Source organism: Neolamprologus multifasciatus, chromosome 22, assembly GCF_963576455.1.
Source record: "Neolamprologus multifasciatus chromosome 22, fNeoMul1.2, whole genome shotgun sequence".
Taxonomy (NCBI): domain Eukaryota; kingdom Metazoa; phylum Chordata; class Actinopteri; order Cichliformes; family Cichlidae; genus Neolamprologus; species Neolamprologus multifasciatus.
This window is the reverse complement of record NC_140459.1, coordinates 7,469,697-7,494,007: the sequence shown is the minus strand read 5'-3', so window position 1 is coordinate 7,494,007 and position 24,311 is coordinate 7,469,697. Positions and strand designations below refer to the sequence as shown.

The 24,311-nt window shown below is 39.4% G+C and overlaps 1 protein-coding gene across 2 annotated transcripts; it reads left to right on the top strand.

The window, feature by feature from the left end:
• Positions 1 to 341: 341 nt before the first annotated feature.
• Positions 342 to 20,113, top strand: ak2 (adenylate kinase 2). Of its 2 annotated transcripts, XM_085148455.1 has the most exons (7): positions 343 to 538; positions 2,699 to 2,824; positions 6,011 to 6,121; positions 7,378 to 7,472; positions 10,511 to 10,583; positions 14,899 to 15,118; positions 19,852 to 20,113. In XM_085148455.1, exons 1-7 carry the CDS (start codon positions 440 to 442, stop codon positions 19,857 to 19,859), a joined length of 732 nt encoding a protein of 243 aa, XP_085004581.1. In that variant the 5' UTR covers positions 343 to 439; the 3' UTR covers positions 19,860 to 20,113. The 2 variants fall into 2 exon arrangements, with proteins under 2 accessions (XP_085004580.1, XP_085004581.1); XM_085148454.1 differs by lacking the exon at positions 19,852 to 20,113 and having other exon boundaries at positions 342 to 538; positions 14,899 to 19,187.
• The last annotated feature ends 4,198 nt before the right edge of the window (positions 20,114 to 24,311 follow it).

Below are 24,311 nucleotides of genomic sequence, written 5' to 3'. Positions count from 1 at the left end.
TGTGTATCCTTTATTTTATGTGGCACTCTAGTTTAGTGTTCATTCTGGTAAGTTTTTTTTTTTTTTTTAATTCAACGTCAGTTTCAAGTAACTATCATATTTTTCTGTTGTTTTTTCTGCTTTGTTTATTTGTTTTACAAATTGGCATTTTCTATTGAAGCCCTGTTCGTAATTTACACAAGGTGTTTTACGAATTCTATCCAATCAGCTGGCACAGGTAGGAATAGTCAGAGCCCTGAGCAAGTCATTCAGCTGTTCTGGTGATAGAGCAGTCTGACAGCCAATCAAGCGCACTAGTCTAAGGGGCGGGGTTTATGCGTTGTAGCGGAAGAGAATGCGGCGGTCCTTCCTTTTCTAGCCAACTTGGCAGAAGTCTACCCAGGACTACACCGACGGACTTTATTAAAGTTTCTGCCGCGGTGCCCCCCCAGGTCCTGACATGGCCCCCAGCACGCAGCTGAAGGAGGCGATAGCCGACGTGCAGGACGGCATTCGTGCCATCCTTCTTGGACCTCCTGGAGCTGGGAAGGGGACTCAGGTGAGAGCAGAAATATCCAGACGAGCTAATGAGCTAGCATTAGCTGTTAGCGGCTAGCCTGAAATATAAGTAGTGTATTCTAGGCGCATGGTCGGTGCTAATGCTAGCCTGCCATGCTTTAGAGCCAGCTGTCAGTCTCTTTATCTCTAGGTATATGTTCTAATCCTCTATGTAATAATAAAATTTACTCTCACAACGAGTTTCTGAGAAATTTCAATGCATTATCTGCTTTTAACTTCACAGTGAAGTGCATACTGAAACCTCTACCAGCCAAATTTGTTACAGCTATTTTAATGTGTTTGTCTTTTTTTCTTTTGGTGCTATTTCGAAATAAAAGTTTAATATTGGACTCCTTCCAAAAGCAGTTTATACATTTGTTATTATATATTGAGTATATTATGCTGTTTACAGGCTACAGAAGCATAAAATTGTTTTAAGTTCACAACTGAAACAAAAACTTTGTATATGATATATGAAGCAGCAGGAAAAGTACAAACCCATATTTATAAAAACCTGCAGATTCAGTATAATACCTTGTTATTAAAATTAGTTTTCCTGTTGTTTCTCCTTAAAAACCTGGAGCATCTGTGGTTTATTTTAAATAACGTTGTGTTGTTGTTGACAGGTGAATTGTTCACAATAATCCTTAAAACAGTTCTTGATATTTACATGTGAATATTTTCTTTTGACTGTATTTATTTTGGTAAATTGTGGCGAAAATAAATCATTTAGTTTCATATTCCTTAACTAAATGATCAATAAAAACATTTACCAGGTAAGACAGTCACTTTTTTTTATTTTTAACTTTATCGTTCAGAATAGTACTCCATTTCTAATTTTTTCAGATTTTACTAAGTCATCTTTACATATAAATAGATCAGTTGTAAATTAGAAACAATAGCCAACATTCAGTACTTGAGAAACCTCCCAGGAGCCTGCAACCAGAGCTGCAGCAGTGATACAGAAATACTAGTGTGGAGAAAAGTCAGATGGAAGTCTGAGAAGACCAGTTGCATATCGGTGGGTTTTTCTTAGAATTGTATTGTGCAAAACTGGAATTTCTTCAGCATTTCATTGGCATGTAAGGCTCCAGTGTCGCAGTTACATAACTCGGTAGAATTCCTGTTGCAGCTGTGTAGAGCGCTGAAACCCAGATGTTCGTTGTGTCCTGCAGTTCACTGTGCAGTCCTCTCTGATCAGGCACATGGACGTGTCTGATAGCACAGACACGTGCTGTCAGAATAGATCCATGTGTTTGCGCTCTGATTTGTTTAGTGTTGTCATTTGTTTTGAGTGCTTTGTTTACCCAAAAGCACTCTGTTGCAAACCCCGTTTTAGTATCACCAATACTGGAGCGATCAAGTGTTTTAAATAAAGCTTCAGCGTCAATTTTATTTCTATAACACGTTTCGTTACATGTACACTCAGTGTGCTTACCAAAAGAGATTAAAGGTTCGCAGTGCATTAAGGCAATTTAAAAAACAACAACACAGAGTTAAAACACAGCGTTATGTGTAGGTGTGTGAAAATAAAAAGGAAAATGATTAATTATGTTGTGCACAAGCAGGAATGATAGTAGTTGGTTCTGGCTCATTTAAAAATGTAATTTTTTTTTCTTCGGGATATGTCAAGATTCCCTCAATTATCAATTTTTACTAAATGAATAATCTTTAGTATGAATCGGTCAGTGGTGAAAATAATTGTTAGCTGGAGATGTTGAAGTATTGGACATTGCTGGCATCCATGCAGCATATGCTCTACTGCAGTTGAGGCCTTGTCTAAATGAATTAAGCACACCTTTGGTGGTTAAGGAACTTCACTCTCTTATGATTTTAATGAGCTTATATAAATTATAACCTTTGGCTTCATTAGTTGCAACATATAAAAGAATGTCTTCTAATCTTTAGTCCTCAGATGAGTTGAAAAAGTGAAAGCTACGCTGTCTAGAAGGTCGAGAGCTCCACAGATCAGTCTGTGGTGCTGAAAACTTTCTTTTCAGAGCCTTATGCTCAGAAACCTACATCATGGTTTTATTTGTCAGTGGTGCAGGAAGTATTTGTTCATCAGTGTTTAGGTCAACAGCCAAATATTTCCTTCAGTTGGTGTTTGGTAGTGATGAATAATAGTTCCATATTAAAAAACACTTTCTCTCCACTGCAGGCCCCTCGGCTAGCAGATAAATACTGCGTTTGCCACCTGGCAACTGGAGACATGCTGAGGGCCATGGTGGCTTCAGGCTCCGAGCTCGGCAAGAGGCTGAAGGAGACGATGGATTCTGGCAAACTGGTAACTGCTCGTCTATTTATGATCTCTCTATAAACTTTTCTTCCGGTCCCTTTGTCTCCTCTGAGGTTTTTATTGACTTTGCAGCTCGTCATCCCGAGTCTTCGATGACATCTCATGTTTTCCTTGTATTACAATTACTTCCTTCCTTCCCTTCATGTTAAATCTCGGCCATATACAGGCAAAAGTGATGATCTGTGTGAAACTGACTCTGTTTATTTTTATGTTTTCCTGTAATTCTGTTCTGTTGTGCTGGTCTGTCACATTGTATGCCAACATTTTATCAGTCTTTCATGGACATTCAGAACACACATTTCTGCAGTGATGGTTCCAATAAAGTTTATTAAAACCACATAACTGTATCAACAATATTGCTAAAACAAAACTAAGTTCACACCTAACGCAATAGACATGACCAGAACGTCAGGTATACATGTAAAGTCAATGGAGGAGCGTGATGAAGCGCGACTTTGGGTCCCGCGAAATTCAGAAGCAGATTTGCGTTGCGAAAAAGCGACTGACGCGTTTGAAGCGCGAATAAAAAATATGCGCGGCAGTTTGTGTGGTGCATTCACGCGTATCGCGCTCGAGTTGGAAAGATCTGAACTGCAGTGTCAAGTCGCGCCGCGACAACCAATCAGGAACCTGGTGACGTGATTCTCTGACCTAGTTTGAAGGGGCAGGTCCAGCCAAAGCCCTTCATTCTTCATTCAATATGGAGGAAAGGCTCATCAACGCCGTAGCCAACCACCCGGAGCTGTACGACACCAGCTGCTTTCTCTACCGAGAATTGTAATATTATTTCAAATAAAGTTTTGTAATGACTAATGTCTCGGTTCTACTACACAGCAAACTTGACAGACAACTTGACACATGTGGAATTTATTTCATAGTATACTAAAGAAAAAATATACTACTATATAGGAACATAGTGAAGACCAGTTATTTAAGAGAATAAAGAGAGGTTAGTTTATTTTGGAGGCAAGCTCCATTTATTAAGAACATTTTAAAAAGGCAGGAACGCTCTTTAGAGGTTTATGGGTGGCTCTTAAAAGAGTCGTTGTGGTGAAGTCGCTGGGACTTCAAATGAGAATATATCAGGTAGCAGGTATCAATAAAGGACTACCGTATAAAACACTCTGAAGCTCTGCAGGTGGGATTGAGCGCCTGTAGTTGGTGTCTAGGCGGGCGACGCTTGGACCAATGCGGGACAGCAGATCCTCAAACTGGGCGAGGGAAAGACGGTGGTACCGCTGAAAGCGGCCGTCATCCAGGCGCAGCTCCGGGAGTAAATGGTGAAACTCACCAAACTGCTCACGCTTCTGGAGGACCTGATGGTCCCAGGTGCGGCGAGGACGTCCTTTACGCCGCTGCTCTGCTCTCCACAGTGTGGAGATACAGAAATTCTTTTATTGCTGCCATATAATCTGCATCATTATAACTGCATTAATAACATTCTTTACAGCATTATTTATTTATTTCATCTAATAATATTTCTCACAGTATTGATATTGCATTACAGTTGTTTATTGAAGATGTTCATTTGAAGATCCTTCCATTATGTTAACTTTTATTACAAGTACGGTCAGAAGTATTTCATACACATTGCATATTTGCTTATTTTGAGTTAATGTTCGGTTCATTAAGGGTCTTAAGCTTCACTGGCGTGACTGTCCAGGTGATACATGCTGAGGGAAAGTAGAACATAGGAGGATTGCATGCATGCTTACAATACATATAACACATATAATCTAGGAATGTGTCAGGCCTGAGGACTTAACTCATTTGGTGTCTCACTATATTTTACTCTACTTGGCAACGGATGACCAGAGTCAATAATTAGCCCCAGAGACCCTGAGGGCTTGAAGTTTATTACCTTGTATGGAAGGTGTTATAGAAAAGAGAAGTTCTATGTCTGCTTATAGCTATTAAAGATGTACAAGATGTACGATTAACTGTGACTAATGTGTGGAACCTATTTTAATCTGTAATTGACGCCTCCATGGGGTCATGGGCGTGTACCCCACTGCTTTATAAGTATCCACAACATGTATTTTGGTCAGAAGACATATGTTGCTGTTTTTTCCTGGCTGTTAATAAACTCACCGTTTGATTGCACTTTTCTGGGGCCTCCGTGGTTTGTGACACTGCTCTACATTGATCGATTTCGCAACAACAGTAAATAGAGAAGGGAGACTCTGTTCAAACGCTAGATTGACAGCTGCCATCTTGCAAACATAATTCCCACATTTCCGCTTCACATGTGTAAAAAAATTGCATATTTTGAAGTGTGACCAATTTGCGTTGGTCACGCATCGAGGTGCGAATGTGCACGCGACCAGCTAGGGGTGTCTGGCGCTTTTTGGTCGCGTGTATCGCATTTGGTGTGAACACGCACCGTAAGAGAGGCATGAAGAGAATTTTTTTTTTTTTTTTTTTTTTTTTTAAAATACCTGGAAGTCTGCACAATGTGGACAGGCGGATATCTGTTCCAGTTCAGTTTTTTATATTCACTATCAAGACTACACTCCAATCCATGATCTGTATGTAGCATTCAAATCAAGTTGTATTAAATCAAGTTCAATGAACTTTATAATGACTATTTTAAAATTTGAGACTGGATCAGATTCACCTATAAAATCATGTTATACTTTTATGGTGGACATGCTCTGCTGACCTGACTTGTGTATATAACTGTTTACATATGAGAGGCACAAATTAATACAGAACAATGAACCCCAAGATGGGGAAATGGTGTTGGGATGAGAAACTTGTTGATTATTAAAGCCATTTTATTCTGTATCATAATAAATTGTTTGTGATTCTGTGGCCACTTAAGTCTCTTTTATGTCAAAACTCACTTCTGTAACATTTCTTAGGCGTCTGTGTGTTTTCCTCTATATTTGTGTCCAGCGCTGTACGCATGTTTGTGCAGCTGCTGCAGAGCTCTTTGTTTCCGTTTCATCTCCCAGCATGTAACCGAGGTTCCTGGTGTGATTTTTCTGCCATCTGTGTTTGACTCTCACTGTTTGGTGCTGTTTGCTCATATTTGTGCACTTTAATATCCATTTCCTGTTGCTGTATAAAAAGATTTTGTATTGACATGAAATAAATGTATAAAATCAGTATCTTTAGCTGAGGCCAAAATATTGTTGCTTGATAAATAGAGGAGTTTTTGTGTCCCTGCAGGTCAGTGATGAGATGGTCGTGGAGCTCATAGAGAAGAACCTTGAGTCGCCGGCCTGCAGGAACGGATTCCTGTTGGATGGATTCCCCCGAACGGTCAAACAAGCAGAGATGGTGAGGACTTAATTTATTAGTGTTTTGGTGCGTTTTTAATGTTGATTTAATAATTCATGAGCATCGTGCAGTTTGCTTTACTTTAAATACAGATTGGCTAATGAAGAGATTAAACAAACTAGTTTTAATGTTGATTCATGAGAACTGAGCATGCTGATGGACAATATTTCTTTTTCAGCTCGAACTTTTACCCAGTTTCTCTCTCTCTGTTTATGTGTGTGTGAGAGAGAGAGATTTCCTGTATCTTGTTTGTCATTATTATTATTATTCTAGTTCAGTGGTTCTTAACCTGGGTTCGATCGAACCCTTGGGGTTTGTCGGAGCCTCCGCCGTGACATGCACGGCTCATTTTGTGCACCAGTAAAAAACATATGCATGTCTTGAATTTGAAAACAATCTTATTTTATTTTTCATTAAAGAGCCGTTCAGTGAATGCGCATATGAAACTGGTGCGGGTTCAGTTCCTCCAAAAAGGTTAAGAACCACTGTTCTAGTTGCTCCGTTCTTTGCTGGTTAACTGAACCCGAGTTTTCATCCTATTTCATTCAAACTGTTCTGCTCCTTCTGCTAATTTCTGCTATATCTTTTGGTGCTCATAACTTTTATACTTTTTGAAATATTAAGCTTTTTATGCCATTTTTGCCCCATTAAAATTACAAGTGTGATCACCAGTTTAGCTCGCCGAGGTGAGCTGTGTTTTAGCTCAGTGAGACCCACTCACTGAGCTCGAACCCGGGTTTTTTTTTTTCAGTAGACCGTTCAACTTTAACTCTTTTAGCACAAATTTCAGCTTATTCTTTTCAGCAGACACTTCTGCTTCTTCTGCTTTTTTCAGCAGATTCCACTATACGGCATTCACACTGCATTTTCACAGGAAATGCAACTTTTTCTAGTGTCTACATTTCATTTTCTTTTTTCAGTTTCAACTTTACTAACAAATTGATAACACACACAAACTCTAAAACTACTTTCTCAAATATATTAAACCTAGAACTCAGAATAACCAGGCTAAAATTAATGGATGCAAATAGTTTTAGGTGGCATAATTAATCTGTTTAAAAGGGTTTTGTGAACATTGTCCTCATCTACTTTTTTTAAGTTTCTTCAAACTTCACAGAGAAAAACAAAGCTCTTATTAAAGTTTAATTACATAAACCTGAAAACAGTAGTGTTATACAGTCGGTTGTCAAAAAAGTCAGTTTGTACTTTACAGCAGATTTTAGTTATGTTTGACTTCCTGTGTTTGTCTCTTCAAGCTGGACGACTTGTTGGACAAGAGAGACGAGAAGCTGGACTCTGTGATCGAGTTCTCCGTCGATGATTCTCTGCTGGTTCGCAGGATCTGTGGCAGGTGGGAGTCAGTATGGTAAATGGTAAATGGCCTGTATTTATATAGCGCTTTACTAGTCCCTAAGGACCCCAAAGCGCTTTACACATCCAGTCATCCACCCATTCATGCACACATTCACACACTGGTGATGGCAAGCTACATTGTAGCCACAGCCACCCTGGGGCGCACTGACAGAGGTATGACAGAAAATGATTTATTCAAGACCAGAGAAAGAGTGTGGTTTATTTCTCAGGTGGGTAGCAAGTGGACAATAAGGGCAAGTTGGTGATTTTCCTTCGAGTGAGCAGCTCCTCATTCTGTCAGCGTGATAAACCCACTCAGGTAGAGTAGATTGATTCATGTGGACGGGAGGTTCTGGGACAGTGAGATAATGTTAAGGAGAAATGGAGCATGAACGCACATGATTAGCAAAAAGTAGCCTGTAGGCGATTGAGCATCTGCAGCAAGTAGTGCAGATTCAATTCTTGGAGAAGTCGACGTGTCTGTCCCTGATGGGACATGCTGAATACCAAAGCTGCTCAGTGCCTGGCTGATACTCTAAAGAGCTTAGAAAGAAAGCCTGTGTCCGTATCAGCTGCTGATAATGACTTATGCCTTTTTTTAAACTTTGACCCATGTGATGAGCCACATGATCAATAGTGGGTCAACAACTAGATTTTAAATGCTTTGTACCATTTGGTTTTAGAACTGAAGAATGTTCTTGAATGAGACGTAAAACGTCCGAGAAGTCCAGTCACCTTCTTTCCTTCTTTAGGTTCTATGATCTGGTTCCAGATTTTAACTCTAAAGAGACACGTGCGCAGAGGAAAAAAAAAAACATGATACTCTAATATCTGAATAACTTTGATCTAATTCATGGCTCTCAAGCAGCCACAATTAAGATTTTCAATGTAAACACAGCTACTATTTACCAGGTGATGAGCCCACAGCGTAGTCTCTTGATTTTGTTGATCCCCTAACCGCTAATAAGCCTGTGTCTAAACAGAAAACAAGGTTGGCAATAGGGCTGTTCGATATAACGATATATATCGGATGACGATATAAAAACGTCTATCGTTTCATTTTACGCTATCGTTTGTTTTGTGGTGTCACAAAATAAACTGTTTACAATACTGTTTGCAATATTTTTTTCATCGTTTTGATGGTCACTGTAGCGGCTATATTAATTTCTTAAAGTTCTCTCTTTCTCTTATATTTAATATAACCACACTACGGACGGACAAACGCTTGTTTTTATGCCTTGTCGTTAGCAACAACGGCGGTAACACAATCGCGTTTCCGCTTGTTTATGTTCCACATAAACCTTTCATAATAAAGCTCAAGATCCTGTTGAGACTTTTCAAAATAAACTGAATCACGTGAAAGAGCAGATTATTTACGGATGAGAAGCAAAAAAGATCCGCCAGGTGCTAAAAAATAAACCTTAGACTCAAACGTTAGAACAAGCTTTTCCCCGCAGCACGCCGTGTAATAAACACTCGCAAAGAAACGTATGTCTAAAAATGTATCGTTTCATGCATCGGTTAAAACACTCGACTCCAGGTACACGACGCGCAGCTGGAAACACTTCACGCAAGACGAGCTGCTCGAGATTCACAGAATTTACAGAAAATGTTACATTTTTGTAATTTATATCGTTATCGGATGATAGATGTCTTAATATCGGGATATGAGATTTTGGTCATATCACACAGCCCTAGTTGGCAACTAGGTGATGAACACACAGCATTTTGCAGCTGAAGAGGCAGATATTGTAATCATAGGAAGAAGCTAACAAAAGAATGGATTTTAATGCTTGCATTCACCGAGTGGCCACATCATTCAAAATGTCAGTCTGCATCTGCTGAATGTGTAATAGGGCATCCAGCTCCAATAAGTGTCCGCACATGGTTTAGGAACTGAATATCAGTAGAACAAATTATATTCATAGTGGTAACATTTTTATCAAGTTTTATCATTTTTTTGTGAAGCACTTTGTGATGTTCATATTAATGTGCTGTTAATTTGACCTTTTGTATTTCTGTAACTATAAATGAAAGTTTACTAAAGTAACATCTTTAATGTGGATTATGTAGTAATTTGGTTATCAGCCATGTACTCATGGGTTTGTCAGTTAGCTATATCCAGAATGCTAGTCTGCTGAAAGCTGCAATGTCTGATTGAGACATCTGCAGTAAACTTGTATGTCGCCAACACCACAGGGGTTTGCGATTACACGTAACTCCTGTGGTGTTGATGTGAAGGTCACTGAGGTTCAAAGTAAACTGGAAATGCATGAGAGTAATGGAGTTTATTCTGGTACATTTCAAAACAATGCATCAGTTATTCTGAATTCTGATTCATCATTATTCATTCCTCGTTCTATCCCTATTACATTGCTATTACATACTGTTACAGGATTTGCTTTTGTTGAGAAAGTCAGCACTGGTGAACTGAAACAGAAATGTGTTACTTTCTGGTCTGACCTAATGTTTGCATAAGCTGTACATGTTGAAATGAGATATGGACAATAAGTTATAATTGTTACTTCTTGTTTTCAGTGGTGTGTTTCTTTCCCTTTTACTTTTGTTCTTATGCAGTACATTAATACGTCTAATGATCTACAAACAAGTCTCAGAACACTCAGTATGAGACTCTGAGCCCTGAATCGAAGCTGACCCACACTCTGAACACGCAGACGTCTCTTCACAGACATTCATCTGAACATTTGTCAAAATTTCGAAAGTCTGTGTGGAATTATTCATTGGTGTCCTCTTTCTTCACTATACCCACTACAAATTATTCACACGTCACGCTGAGTAGAAAGCATATCTAGTTTACAGAGAGTCATCTTTCTCTCTGTGGGGGTCCTTTTTGAAGAGACTGCTGCCTTTTCAAGCCCAAGTAGGACAAGGGCATCATGTGGGATGAAAAAAAGGACACTTAAGTAGTTAATGAGTCACCGTGGTTGTCAAACCTCCTTCGCTCTTGCTCTGATTTCTTTAACGTCCTTGTCCTGTGCTCTGCTTCCGCTCACCATCTTCCCTCTGTTTCCCCAGACTAATTCATCAGCCGAGCGGCCGCTCCTACCACGAGGAGTTCAACCCCCCCAAAGAGCCCATGAAGGATGACGTAAGTACTTTCCACCCACTTAGAAACCATTTCTGGCTAAACTGCCACCCACCGAAAATGACTGCCAGCCTAGAAACCAGCAGAAAGATTTAGATCAGTGTTTCCATGCATTTTAGATTAATCAGTACATTTTCTCAATTAAATAGAGCCACTAATCTGCTCTTAAAGAACAAAATGTAGCACAAACTGGTGGAGCAAACAAATCAACTGGAACTAATGTTGATGTTATGCGAGGATGGGAAGAATAAACACAAAATGCTGTTTTTAAATGATGATTTCATTTATTACCTGAAAAAACATATCCAAACCTACCTGACCCTGTGTGGAAAAGTAAATGACACCCCCCAAAATTTTTGCCTCATTATTGCCACACTTACTGAATCAAAAAATTACTTGAACCTCTCTGATAAAGCAAAGTAGGCTAAAAGATTGCATCATGATCACAAGCAACACGTCTTGCCTAAAGATGTTTCTAAAGAAACAACCGAGAAACAAAGTCTGTGTCTGGAAAGTGTTACAAAACTATTTCTAAGGCTTTGGGACTCCAGCAAACCACAGTGAGAGCCATTTTCCGAAAGTGGAGTAAATTTGCAACAGTGGTGCACCAACATAGCGATTTAACAATAAGAAAGAGACTGGGCAAAAGTGGCATCCACAGGAGATGAACAACAAAGGCTCATCTGATATTTAGCAAATATATCTTGATGATCCCCAAGACTTCAGAGAAAATATCCTGTGGCCTGATGAGACAAAAGTCAAACTTTGTAAAGGTTTGAATCCTGTTACATGTGAAGTAAAATGAACAGGGCATTTTATTATTTTTTTAACCATTCCAGCAGACAAACATGATGTAGTGTGATGGTCTGCTTTGATGCTTCAGGCCCTGGATGACTTGTCGTAACTGATAGAAACATGAATTCTGCTCCTGACCAGAAAATCCTGGAATGTCAAGCCATCATTTTGTGCCCCGGGTTACTTGGGTTAAGCAGGAGGACTATGATCTGAAACACACCAACAAGTCCTCCTCTTATTGGCTCAAAAATTTAAAAAATGTTTTGCAGTGGCCTGGTCAAAATCCAGACATTAACCTGATTGAGATGTTTTGGCAGGACCATAAACAGGAAGTTTATTCTTGTACTCTCCAATGTGGCAACAATAAGAGTGCGCCAATATCCTCCACAGCGATGTGAAAGACTCATTGCGAGTTATCACAAACACTTAAATCTAGTTCTTGCTGCTGCTGATAGCACAACCAGTCATTAGGTTTAGGGGGCAAATACATTTCACTGGCTGTTACTCAGTATTGGGTTGAATACTTGACTCCTTCATTTTATTTTCTACATGTGGGAACTTGCATAAAATTTGTGTGGCGACGGCGAGTTTCTTGTCTGCGCTATTGCAACAGGAGATTATGACACATGTACTAAATAAAAGACCAAAGGTCATGTATTAGGCTTCCTTTGTTTAGCCATCTACTAACTTTATTTTTAAAAATGTTTTAAAACAATGAAGTGCTAACAAGTTATTTCAGCCTGGCAGATGGCAAAAGTTCATTTTATGATGGTTAAAAAACACATTTCATGCACAAATGCGCCTACCAAAAAAGACCTGAAGTTCATTTGCTGTTTTAATATGAGTTTGGAAAAAGTTCAGTGTGAAGCTTTCTAGAAACATGACGGTAGAAATTGTGATTATAACTAATAATAATGGTTTAAACAAAGAGTTTCATTTCTTTAATTATATTAATAGTGTGAGATGGCGGTGTGCTTCAAAGTAGAGTTCAACCAGTGTGTGAGTAGACGAAGTTGGGCGTTGACCATGTCTGGGTTTATCATACAGAGACCGCTCGGGTAGCTTAACACCTCCCCAAGTCTCTTTGCTGACTTATATTTAGCTCAACTATGTTAAGGACTGATGAGCTTATAAAATGAGCTGTCATCCACCCACGCTTCACAAGAACCAGTACTCCGACAGTGTTTGTCAGAATTTAATCAAACTGGATGAACAGTTAGCAGGTCTTCACCGATACCCAAAAGCTGAGTCGCTGCCTGCCAGCCAGTGTGTCCTTTCTCATGTTTTCCTTAAACACTTTTCCACTCTTTACGTCTCCATTGTGGTAGTCCATGATATCAGTTGGCTGCTTTACAAAGAGTTTCTGATTCAACAGTCCACCGTACTCAGATTCTACCTGCACTTTAGCTGTGACTGTAATTGTTTGTCTGCTCTTCAGCAGACTGGAGGGCTTCTTTAATCAGAATGTGCTGCAGATGGAAAACAAGTTCAGAACAAGGACTACCAAATTACAAACACTACCTGTGTTTATGTGCATGGAGGGTTTAAGGTTTGTGGTTCGATGCCTGGCTGCTTCAGTCTGCATGCCAAAGAGTCCTTGGGTAAGTTGTTCTCCAATGCATTCATTGGAGAATGAGTGTGTGTGAATGTTAGATAAGAACCACTAATGTGTAGAAAAATGTGTTTGCATACATGAGGCATGTTTCCTCTTTGAAATGTAGTATTCGATGTTTATTTTCACACATCCTGTTACTAATAAAGTGACATGAGTCGCATTAGGAGTGTCTGCTCTTCAAATAAACTCAAGTTGAAGTTTGTTTTTTTCTTAACCGTGCTCCGTCTGCACACATGCATGAAAAGGGGAAGCAATATGACTGGAAGTTATAATCTCATGTTTCTTTCTGCTGTTGAAGATGCAGAGAAACAACTATAGAGAGCTTTGAGATTTTCCTGAGTTTGTCTCCTGTTTTTTCCATGAGTAGATTTCTGCGGATTAAGGAATGTGCAGCAGAGAGACTTAATTTTAATTATTCAGTTTCTCCTTTGGGTTTTATACTTGACGTTCCAACGACTGTACAGTTTTATGCTTTAGTGAAAATTGCAACAATTCAGTCTGTCTGTGCAGATGTTTAAGGTGCTGTTGAACCTAATGTAGCAGAAACTAGCACCAAGCTGGTTCTTGTGTGTGTGTCGTTTGAGCACACATTTTGCACCTTGCACTGTTGCGATGTGGTAATCATGAAACATTACATGTAATGAATGTCAGGTGTGACTGGACCCACAAGTACTGTGTAACACGAGTGTTTCAAAAGTGGGACATGACTGCTGCTGCACCTTGGAGTTGTTTCGGTTTGTCGTTCACCTCCCAGCTTTTGTAATCAGGTGCTGACAGCAGGCACGAGTCCGAGTCTGCAAGCAGGTCTGTCTCTGCAAGTGTTTGTTGTCATACATCAGTGCCAGAGCACAGGGACTCGCAGCCAGCACAGGAGGAGATTAATGCGATAGCTTAAAGGAGAGATTCTGCAGAAAAACATCAGATCCTAAGTCGGTGCTTTGATTCCTGTTTCTGCTGTTTTTCTTTTTTCTTTTTAAAAAAATTAGTTTGAGGAACAACAGCTTTTGTAGTTATGGCAACATGGTAGAAACCTGACTGTGAATGATCATGTTGCTATGCTGACATCCAAGTGCACAAAAGCAATGTTTAATGGTCAATGAGTGACCGGGGCTTAATGCCAGTCCTACTGCACTATTTGTGCATGCGTGCGCATGCATTGCATTTAACTCTATATTGACACAAAAAACAATTTGGATTGAGAACTCATTGATGCTGTGCCTTTTATGGTTAATTGAAAGATGTTTAGTGAAACACTATATTTAGTATTGAAACGGAAATAACAAATCAAGTGTTCACAAGGTGGGATTTTTCTCCCCTGATGAAATATTGTACCAGGCACAGATTGAGAAAACTTTCGCTTTGAAAACTGTCGAACGCTGTCTGCTCAGTTTCCGATGCAACAGTTCATTTGTACAATTTACAGTTAAATACAGGATGTTTTATATTAAATCAGATATTACTTTTTTTAATTACAGTCCAATTACATTTTATTTGTATAGCACCAAATCACAACAACATTTGCATCAACTCACTTTATGTTGGAAGGTAAAGACTGTACAATAAAATAGAGACTGAAACAATGATATATCTCGTAAAGTAAAATTGTATGCATTTTGGATTAGTTAGTGATATTTACATTTTTTAATCAGTTCTTGCACAACCGATCGTATTGTCGGGCATTTCTACTTTTAACGTGCTTTACACTTTGTATGCATTTTTTTTTTTTTTTTTTTTTAAATAAAGCAAAAATTTCCAAAAGCTCCTGTTTTGCTCGCTTGCAGAGTAGAAACAAAGAAGAAGCCGTTGTGTATGCAAGAAAGAAGGCAGAAGGGATAAAGATCTGCGACCTCAGAAGAACACAGTTTCTGATTCGTCTTATGTGTTTTCTTTTTTTTACTCTGCACTCAGGTGACAGGTGAGCCACTGATCCGCCGCAGCGATGACAACGAGAACACCCTGCGCTCGCGCCTGGAAGCCTACCACCGGCAGACGTCCCCTCTGGTGCAGTACTACAGCGCCAGGGGTCTGCACACAGCTGTCGACGCTGCCCAGAACCCAAACGTTGTCTTCGCCTCCATCGTAGCCGCGTTCTCCGCCGCCACGGAAATGCCCGCTCGTGCCACAGCCTGTAAAGACCAAGTGTTCTTCATTTAAAGTTTTCCTTCTCTACCGCATTGCCCTTCACCTGACTGTTTTCATGTTTTTGTTTGGTTTTCTTTTTCCCCCCACGTGGTGGAGATTATACAAGAGTGGATCGAGTGTCAGAGTGGCAACAAAATGTAACTTTGTGAAGTGTAAACGGGAAAGATGGAGACTCGGTGTGCCGTCACGGCTCAAGAAATTCAGCAGCAATGCATCATCAATGTTACAGGAACAGAGCGGATGTAGAATCGTTTTTGTTACTCTTCATCACAGAAGAAGCCAAAATAGAGCTCATCGATTAGCACCACACTGCTGCTTTTCACCGTAGAGATGTGAGAAGGTTTTGACTTTTAAGCAGTGCAGATGCACGTTTGTATAGATGCTCCTCACCAGAGCGCATTTTGAAAATATTGACATTTGTTGCATATTGTTTGCCTTTGCTGGACAGGTTTGCTCTTGTTTAATCAATGGCTTTGCCCTTTTTTCCTTCACCTTTTCTCCTAATGTTAGATTAGATCTTCTGTTTTTCTGCTGTACTTGCTGCTCCTTCTTGTCCCTGAATGAGCAGCAATTATATTATGAATTATATTCTGATGTTAGAGGTCTGCAGACTGAACCTCTGCAGCAGGGTGCAGAGGCACAGTAATGTTTGTGGCAACAGCCTCAGGTGTGTTCTGAAAACAGGAGGTGAGTTCTTGGCCACAGATTGGCCCCGTGGCCAATGACGCACTCAAGTAGACAATTAAGGTACTTTAAAACCCCGTAGTGCCCAACTGCTGCAATTTGCATCAACAGCGATACTCACAACTCGCTCAGATCTAAACACAGGTATGATTGAAAGTCTACTTTTATATTTAGTATTGCTTTAACTTCTCAAGGCCACCTGTGTCTCTGAGACTCACTGGTAATCAGATTTCCACTTAACTCTAATGGCAAAAAAAATAAACGCTGCTTATAAGTTGAGCTTTACCTGACATAAGTTGCGTCATTGTTTAGCATCAATTTAATGCCGACATTTGCCAAAAATACAAAAATGAGTTTTGCAGTACATTTTATGCACCTATGTGTACATAAAAAGCTGTTTTCCCTCGTGTACTTCAGTCAGGTCAGCGTATTTTTCCACAGGGGGCCTTTTTCCCTCGCTAACTGTGAAAACACCAGCATGTTAGCTGAACCAGCCACAAATCTGCTCAGTCTGACACACACGGACTTAAAATGTTTTTAAACAGAGTCAGCAGATCAAGACTGGAACATCAGTTTGCTCTCACATTAGTGGTATTGCTTTCAGTGCTTAAAGGGAAAAAAAAGCTTGTATCTTCACACTTTGACCACCACAGTTACTGATAAAGATCCTTAATGCACTTCTGTTTTCTATGCAGATGACATCGTGCTTTACCTAAGACTACATCCACACTAATGCGTTTTCGTTTAAAAACGCCTCCCGTCCACACATTGCTGCCCGCGGTGGGTGTGGTGCAGCACGCTGGCAGAGAGAAAAGCTCAAAAGCATGATTGCACTTCACTAGAGGTGAAATTGGAAAGTACTTGTCGCCACAAGTTCTTTGCCTTTAAAGGCAAAAACATGAGCAGCCTATCAAAACGTTTAGCAGAAGTCCATCACACACGGAGAAATGCACAGTTTTCGTTTTGTATTTCATTTGGAATTACTCCAGGTGTGTTATACCAGCAGCCTGAGGCACGCATACCACTAACTAAATTATCAGTTATCTAATATAGAAACGAGATGACTGATTAAAGGTCTTAAAGGTGTATACATTCTTAAACTCTTGAGATGCTGAAACCATCATCTGATCTGCTGCTCAGAAATGACCATTATCAGTTTTGGATCATTTGGTGGTTGGAAGTAATGATAAAAATACTGTTAATGTACTGGATTGATGAGCAGTACTCCTAAGATTTGTAGTGATGCCCATCCCTCTTAAAGATGGAGAGGCCTGGAGGAATGCAACTATCAGGCAGGGTCTAGAGCACATGTGTCGAACTCCAGGCCTCGAGGGCCGGTGTCCTGCAGGCTTTAGATGTGTCCTTGATCCAACACAGCTGATTTAAATGGCTAAATGACCTCCTCAACATGTCTTGAAGTTCTCTAGAGGCCTGGTAATGAGTTAATCATTTGATTCAGGTGTGTTGACCCAGGGTGATATCTAAAACCTGCAGGACACCGGCCCTCGAGGCCTGGAGTCCGACACCTCTGGTCTAGAGAAATTGGTTGCAGTAGCTGGGAAACAGCTTGACAGTGGATCCAGAAATACTGATCTATTGATATGTGGGAAAGTGTAGAACAAGACTCATTTGTGTTTCCTATTATAGTTTGCTACAGAAGTGATGAATCAGGAGTGGACACTTCCTTCCCCCAATTTGTTTCCCAGAACACACTTCATCTTTAATACGTCGTAATACCTTTAATTTTTTGCTCACTATGTACTTAACTGTGAAACAGGATGCTCACTTTTTGGCAGGATGTCAGCTCAGCCTGTTAATACCAGTAATATTTTTGCAACGTTTACAACAAAAAATTTGGTTCCAACATGTTGTTTCCTTGACGCTGATCCACAAGACTCCTCAATTACCTGGAATTTTAATAGTTGGAACCGCTTCCAAGAATCTGTCAGATTCACGTCTGAATCTGTGATGACTGATTCGCAACCAGATAACTGACATTTCAGTTTAGTCAGCATGTTTACTGCCGATGGGTAATTAGAAAAAAGCACTCTTGGGGTTTTTCTGGTGGTTAGTTCCTAAAATAACTGTGACCAAACTTTAAGAGTTCTGGGAAGACATGAAGACTTTTAGCGGCTATGATTAGGTTTTATGATAAAACACAATCACCTCCCCACTCTTGAGGTGTAATTTTTCAGCCAAAGCAGGGATCTGTTCATGCAAAACCTACTACCTGTACAGCTACAGATAACTAAGACTTGCAATGAAATGTTTAGCAGATAAAGAGCAAGATGGCTTCCTCTAGAGTTGGTCGAGACCAAAATATAGTTTAAAGACTGATTTAATGTTCTTTGGCTGCAAGATGTGTAAAGAAGCAAGTGTTTTCTTACTGTCACTGTATCAACTTAAAAGGGGACATGCTGTGCTAATTTCCAGTTTCATATTTACCTTAAACTGGGCTCAGTTCATCCACTGTATGAACTGAGCCGGTTTATCTCCTCCTGCTTTCTTATCAGCTCATAATCAAGGCTTGAGCATCAGTTTTGTGGGGCTTCTGCATGCCTGAGAAGACTATATGAAACACATTTCCTCTCATTGGCTTCAAACAGATCCAGAAGTACAAAGAAACATGTCTGAATTGGAGTACTTGGAGTTGTGTGAAGTCTGGGGACTTTTTTAAAGATATGAATATGTGCTGTATGTGGAGAAACATGCGTGCATTAGTTGAAATTCGGGCCATATTTAATGAGCTTGCTGTGTGTATTTGCAACAGTGTGTGCTGTATATATGTGACAGAAAATGAGGAAAAGACACTACTGTATGTCAGTATGTATAGTGATTCAGCTTGGGTCTGCTGCCCCTAAGTGGCACAAAATCACTTATTGCAGGGTTGATATACAATGCAGTTCCACATTAAAGACTCGTGAACTAAACACATCAATCATAGTCGTATGAAAATGGCTTTTTACAATGAAGCCATCTCAAGCTCCTTTTTTCCCCTCTAAAGATGCTTGTTTATTATTTATTTTTTTTACTTCAGAGGTCTGAAAATGGAGATCAAAAGTTACATTTTTAACTGTGAACTTTTCTTTTTTTTTTTTTGTTTCTGCTGTGCTTCAGGCTCTCTGAGCATCAGCACTGACATCACAAGGATTAAACATGAGCTGAAGGACGATTGCAAAAACCTAAACAGTAGATACTACAAGGAAATGCTTTAAGTTCAGTCTTTTTTGTTTCTGCAGCTCCCAAAGGTGTATTTTATATTTAACCTTTTGTTGTTGTTTTGTTTTGATGGTGCTGTTTCAGATCAAACATGTTATCAGCTGTGATCTAAAAGCAAAACCAATAAAAGAAACGAACGCCTTCACACTAAATAGACTTCCAAAGAATACTGTTTAATCTCATTTCATCTCATTTGTTTCTGTAGTTTCCACTTATTTTTATGTTCGCTGAAGCAGTTTTAGCTGTAAAACATTTTTTCTACAAACAACAAAGCCTTTAGGTTTTCCTGTTGTATCCTTTGTGCGTTCATCCTTCACTCCTCTGTTCCTCCTTGACCTTTTGTGCCGCCTCCTTCCTCTGTAGTCACCTGGTGTTCAGTAGGAGCTTCTTGCATGCAGACTGTGTTACCTTCCTCTTTCCCTTGAATGCTGATGCATTTTTAGTCTCTCCCGGCTGTTGTGATGAAAAACGACAACAGATGTTTGGCGCTCCCGGGAGGCAGATTTCAGACTGTTACTCGACACAATGAGACGATTTCATGCTAAATTTACCTTAATATTCCATGCCGTGCTTTGTGACGCCTCCAATGCCTTTTGTCACTCTTTGAAAGCTGTAAATGTACACATGCTATAGTTTGATCTGATTCGAAGTCTGGAAGTTTTTGTCCACCTTAAATTCATTTTTTTTATGGGCTTGTGAGATAGGCAGGTACGTTTTGTTTGACCGAGGAAGTTTTGTTTTTGAAGTCATGCCTGGTTTCGTTTTCTCTAGAAATTCACTCAAAACTTTTCTTTCCTTCTCCCCCTTGTCTTCCAGCTGGTTGAGTTCAGAGCTGCTTCATGCCCACCGAGGCGAAGGACTGGAGCTGGCAAACAGCTCAGGTGGGCAGAAAAACGGAGGGGAGGGGCAGGCAATAAGAGGGGACTCCTTAGACTGAATAAGTTAAGGTTGTTTTGGGGTTTTTGTTGCACATTTCTATTTCAAGTAGATCATGACAGGAATAAACAAAGCCATCTTGTTGTCACAATCCTCATGTTTTCCCTTCTAATAAATTTCCTGCTTTTCTACAATCATCAAATCTTGTGCATTTTGTTTTTCACTTGAGTCTCTAACTCGAGAGAAATTCACTTGGCCTTTAATCCGAGAAATAAAATCATAAAATATCGTGTAGGAGTACCGTGACATTTCATGCACATTTTCCATTGAGTGTCCGCACCTTTGTTGCTTGTCGTTTCACATCTCATAACCTGAAGTGACACTTAAAAAGGTTAGGGTTAAAGTCAGGGTATCAGTAATGGTGTGCAGTGAGGAATGATTTCCTATTTAACAGTTCCACATATCACACACTGATGTCTGAAGGATCGAGGACCTGTATGAATGATGAGAAATACACTAAATTGGACTTGCTCATAGCTCATCAGGAATAAAAATATCACTAACCATGTTGAATAACCTTTCAGGTTTGCCTCTTACCTTTGAAATCTGGTTTGAAACATAGGCCTCACATCTCTCACTAAAAAAGACTAACAGATCTTTTAGATCTCCACGAGCGCTCTACAACAAGAATGCTTTCATCATAAAACTGTCAATTATCCAAGAGAACGATTATAAAACAGGAACTAGTCTTGTTTTAAGGGACTTGCATTATCTAAAATGAAAAGATAATGATTATTAACCTCTTAAGCACCCATGCACCCAAAGATGGGCGCAAAAGGGAGGAGATTAGGAAACCACTGGGGCCTTAACAGGTTAAAAGATTTGTTTAGGGATTGTAATCACTGTAAGGTGTTGGCTTGCAGCCAGAAGGGTTTGTCTGAATCCCTGAGCTCTACTCGAGGTGTTGAGAGAGCACTGCCTTAACATGTTGATCCGCTGAGTCATTCTGGGTCATTGCATATTATTTCACTGTGGTTTTCTTAAGCATGAAAACATTCAGTGGCCTTTCGTGCCCTGTAGATGGGGTTTTTTCATTCTGGAAAAGATTGCTTAAGATGGAGATTGATGCCTGGATCCTGTCACTGCTGCACAATCTAAGCAGGAAACTGTTGAAGTTAAGTTTTCCATTTGTTTTTGTTGTGATAAAATAAACATTTTTCTAACACAGGAAGGAAATGACAGGTTTCCGAGTCTTCGTGTAAAATATAATGAAGCTGGTGCTACTACACTGTTTCCACTTTGAGCTAGCATGGTGAAACTTTTCCCAGAGATGGTTAACACAGCCCTTTTTCTAAGGCAAATGTTAACTGAGGCCTGTGAGCTGCACTGCGTCTTACACCCAAAACATACCTCACTTGCTGGTCTATTTAAGTTGCACATGTGTGATGTTTAGTCATCATATTTGTAGCGAGTGATGAGCTCAGAGCCTTGACACTAAACTCTTAATAGTAATCCGCAGCCGTCATGAATCATCCCAAATGTGAGTTGTCTGACTGAGACGTCAAAAAATACTAAACACATGAGTTAACAGGAATAAACATGATCAAAGCTAAAATGTAATTAATTTTAAACTTAAAAGTTGATATAACATAAGAGCTGCATCTCAGACTCCACAGACCTCAATTAGCATGTTAAATCTTAAAGCTCACGATAGCACAAATATGATCTTAATATCTGACCGTATTGCACAGTAGGACGTTTGACGAAACCCAAACATGGAATAAAGACCTCATGTCAATGCAGTGCAAATGCAGTGGTGGAAAGGTGATTTAGCTACAGGACCTGGTTACCTTGCAGTCATTGACTTGACCATGAACTTCTCCATATAACAAAGTATTCTAGAGTCAAAACTGACAACTAAAGCTTCTCTGAAACTGGGTCATGCAACAGGACAACGGTCCCAAGCACAGCGGCAAATCTACAAAAGAACGGCTCAAAAGGGAAACAGTCCAGAACTCAAACTGACTGAGATGCTTTTACTTTGACTGTACATGAAAAGATATCTGCAAGCTTCATTGAACTGAAGCACTATTGTGAAGAAGAGTGGCCCAAAATTCATCCACAGTGACGCGAGACTGATAAAGTCATACATAAACAATCACTTGTATTTGCTAAAGGTGCTTCTACAAGCTATTGAAGGGTGAGGTGCACTTAGTTTATCACAGGACTGCATAGAGTTCTGCGACATGACCTGAGACATTTCTTTGAATGCAAAAGACTTTGGTGATAATGGAGCTGTTAGCTCTAACAAACCAACAGACAAAGATCTCGTTGTCCAGAATTTCCTGTTTTAGCCAAGTGTTAAACTGAGTACATGTTGTCTCTATGTTTTGAAATCTTTAAATTGACTCAATACACTAAATTCATTTAAATTTCAGATTTAATTTTAGTTTCAAACCTTTCTCCTTTCTACTATGAAATAATGTGTGTGACCTGTAATGAATATCCCTGTTGGGAAAAAACAGACTAAATAAGAATATAAAGTATCATCAGATAATGACAACCTCAGTTTCTCATTTTATCAACTAATCCAATGAAGGAAATCAACCAATAGGACTGTTACTGTTTATGAAACCTGCCTTTTTTGACTTTATCCTTTTTCTCCTGCAAATGAAGTCAGGTGAGTCACCTGTTATTTTGTCTGAGATTGTTTCACTGGTGCAGTGTGAGCATGTCTGGACAAGTTGGAGGTTTAAAGACAGCACAATGATGGTATCAGTGTCCTGGAGGGTTTGTGTATATGTTACTGGTTTTCAGTAAAACTAGTGATAAGAAGCACAAAGCTGTCTTTTATTTTATCAGCCAAATAAAATAAAAAGAGCCTGGAAGTCTGCTTTATCAGTGATTAGCAGCAGATAAGGGCAGTGAACTTGTCTGAGCATAAAAATCACATGATCACTTTAACCCAAATGTCATGCCTGCAGCTTACCTGTGGCTTAGTCTGAAGCAGCAGCTGCACAGAAGTCACCTAACCCTCTCTAGAGGTCACTGTTTCTGAGATTTGCTTGTAACTCAAATGTGAAAGTGCGTTTTTTTCCTTTTGTTTTGTTGTAAACTGAAAAATATTCAGTTACTGATCCTTCGCATTTAGACTAAGCATCAAATATGTTTAACGTGTGAATTACAAAAAAAGAAGAAAAAGGGGTTTTTTTGGTCTTTACTCAAATAAAGACTTTTTTTGGAAACAGGAAAAGATGACATGCATCTGGCATGACTCATACTGAAAACCTTTCCTGCTTTAATTGTAGGAAAAGGAGAGTAACCAATAAGAACAAAGAGGTTCTTTTAGAAAAGCCGAGCACAGAGTAGTCACCCTGGATTATTGCAAAGCAGCACGTGGTCTCAAAGCAGTGACGATTGCATTTTTATCCTGGTATTATATGTTCTTGGCATTGCTTTGGTTGCTCTTTGTTGGATCTAGTATTTTTTTAATAAAACACAAACTATTAACTTGTATGGTGTAACGTCTAAATTGTATTTTAAAGGTCAAATTATTTTTGGATCGAAAGGAAACTGTAAGGTTTAAATTGATTGTTTGTAACATTATTTTCTCCTCATAGATCCACATGTGTTTATATTATTTACGCTTGCTCTGTAGTTTCTCTTGTAAGGTAACGTATGTAATGTGGGATTGCAACATTTTTGAAGAGTTGTGTATATATATCTATTGTGTCCTTCAAACAAAGTATGTCATAGTTATCTCCTGGTATCAGACTGCTTGTGTATGATATATGTTTATTTAAGACATGACATTCCAGTCATGTTTCCTACGTGAAGAAGTGTGGCTGGAATTCAAGGCTGTGTTTATTAATAGGTGAAACGATTACTCACTATTAGTATTTTGTTCTCAAATGAAAGTGGAATCATTTCGAGGTCTGGGGAAATATTTTCCTTCATCATCATTTCCTTCATCGTGTCTCTTTCTACCTCTCGCTCCGTCTGTTATGTTAGAAAGACTAACGTGTTTCTTTATCTGAGCTGACTCGATGAAAGCATCCTCCTATTCTTTTCACATTTTAAATGCTCCCTGTGTGCTCACTATGATGAATCCTTCACTGGTCTCTGATCAGGTCCCTGGTAATTTTAAGGATTCAGTCATTCAGCCACTTTTTAAAAACTCCAAGCTTCTTGGCAGTTATAAATCCATCTCGAAATTATTCCTAAAAACCGTTAATAATGATCCTTTTCAGGCAGGCGTTGTAGCGCTCATTCCACTTTATCACTTTGTCTCCAGCAACATCTTGATTGTACTGTTTCTGTTATATCTGCTGGCTTTTGAGTGATAAGAAACATAGACATTTGAGAACATATAACGACCTTTCTTATCACTACTATGCAGA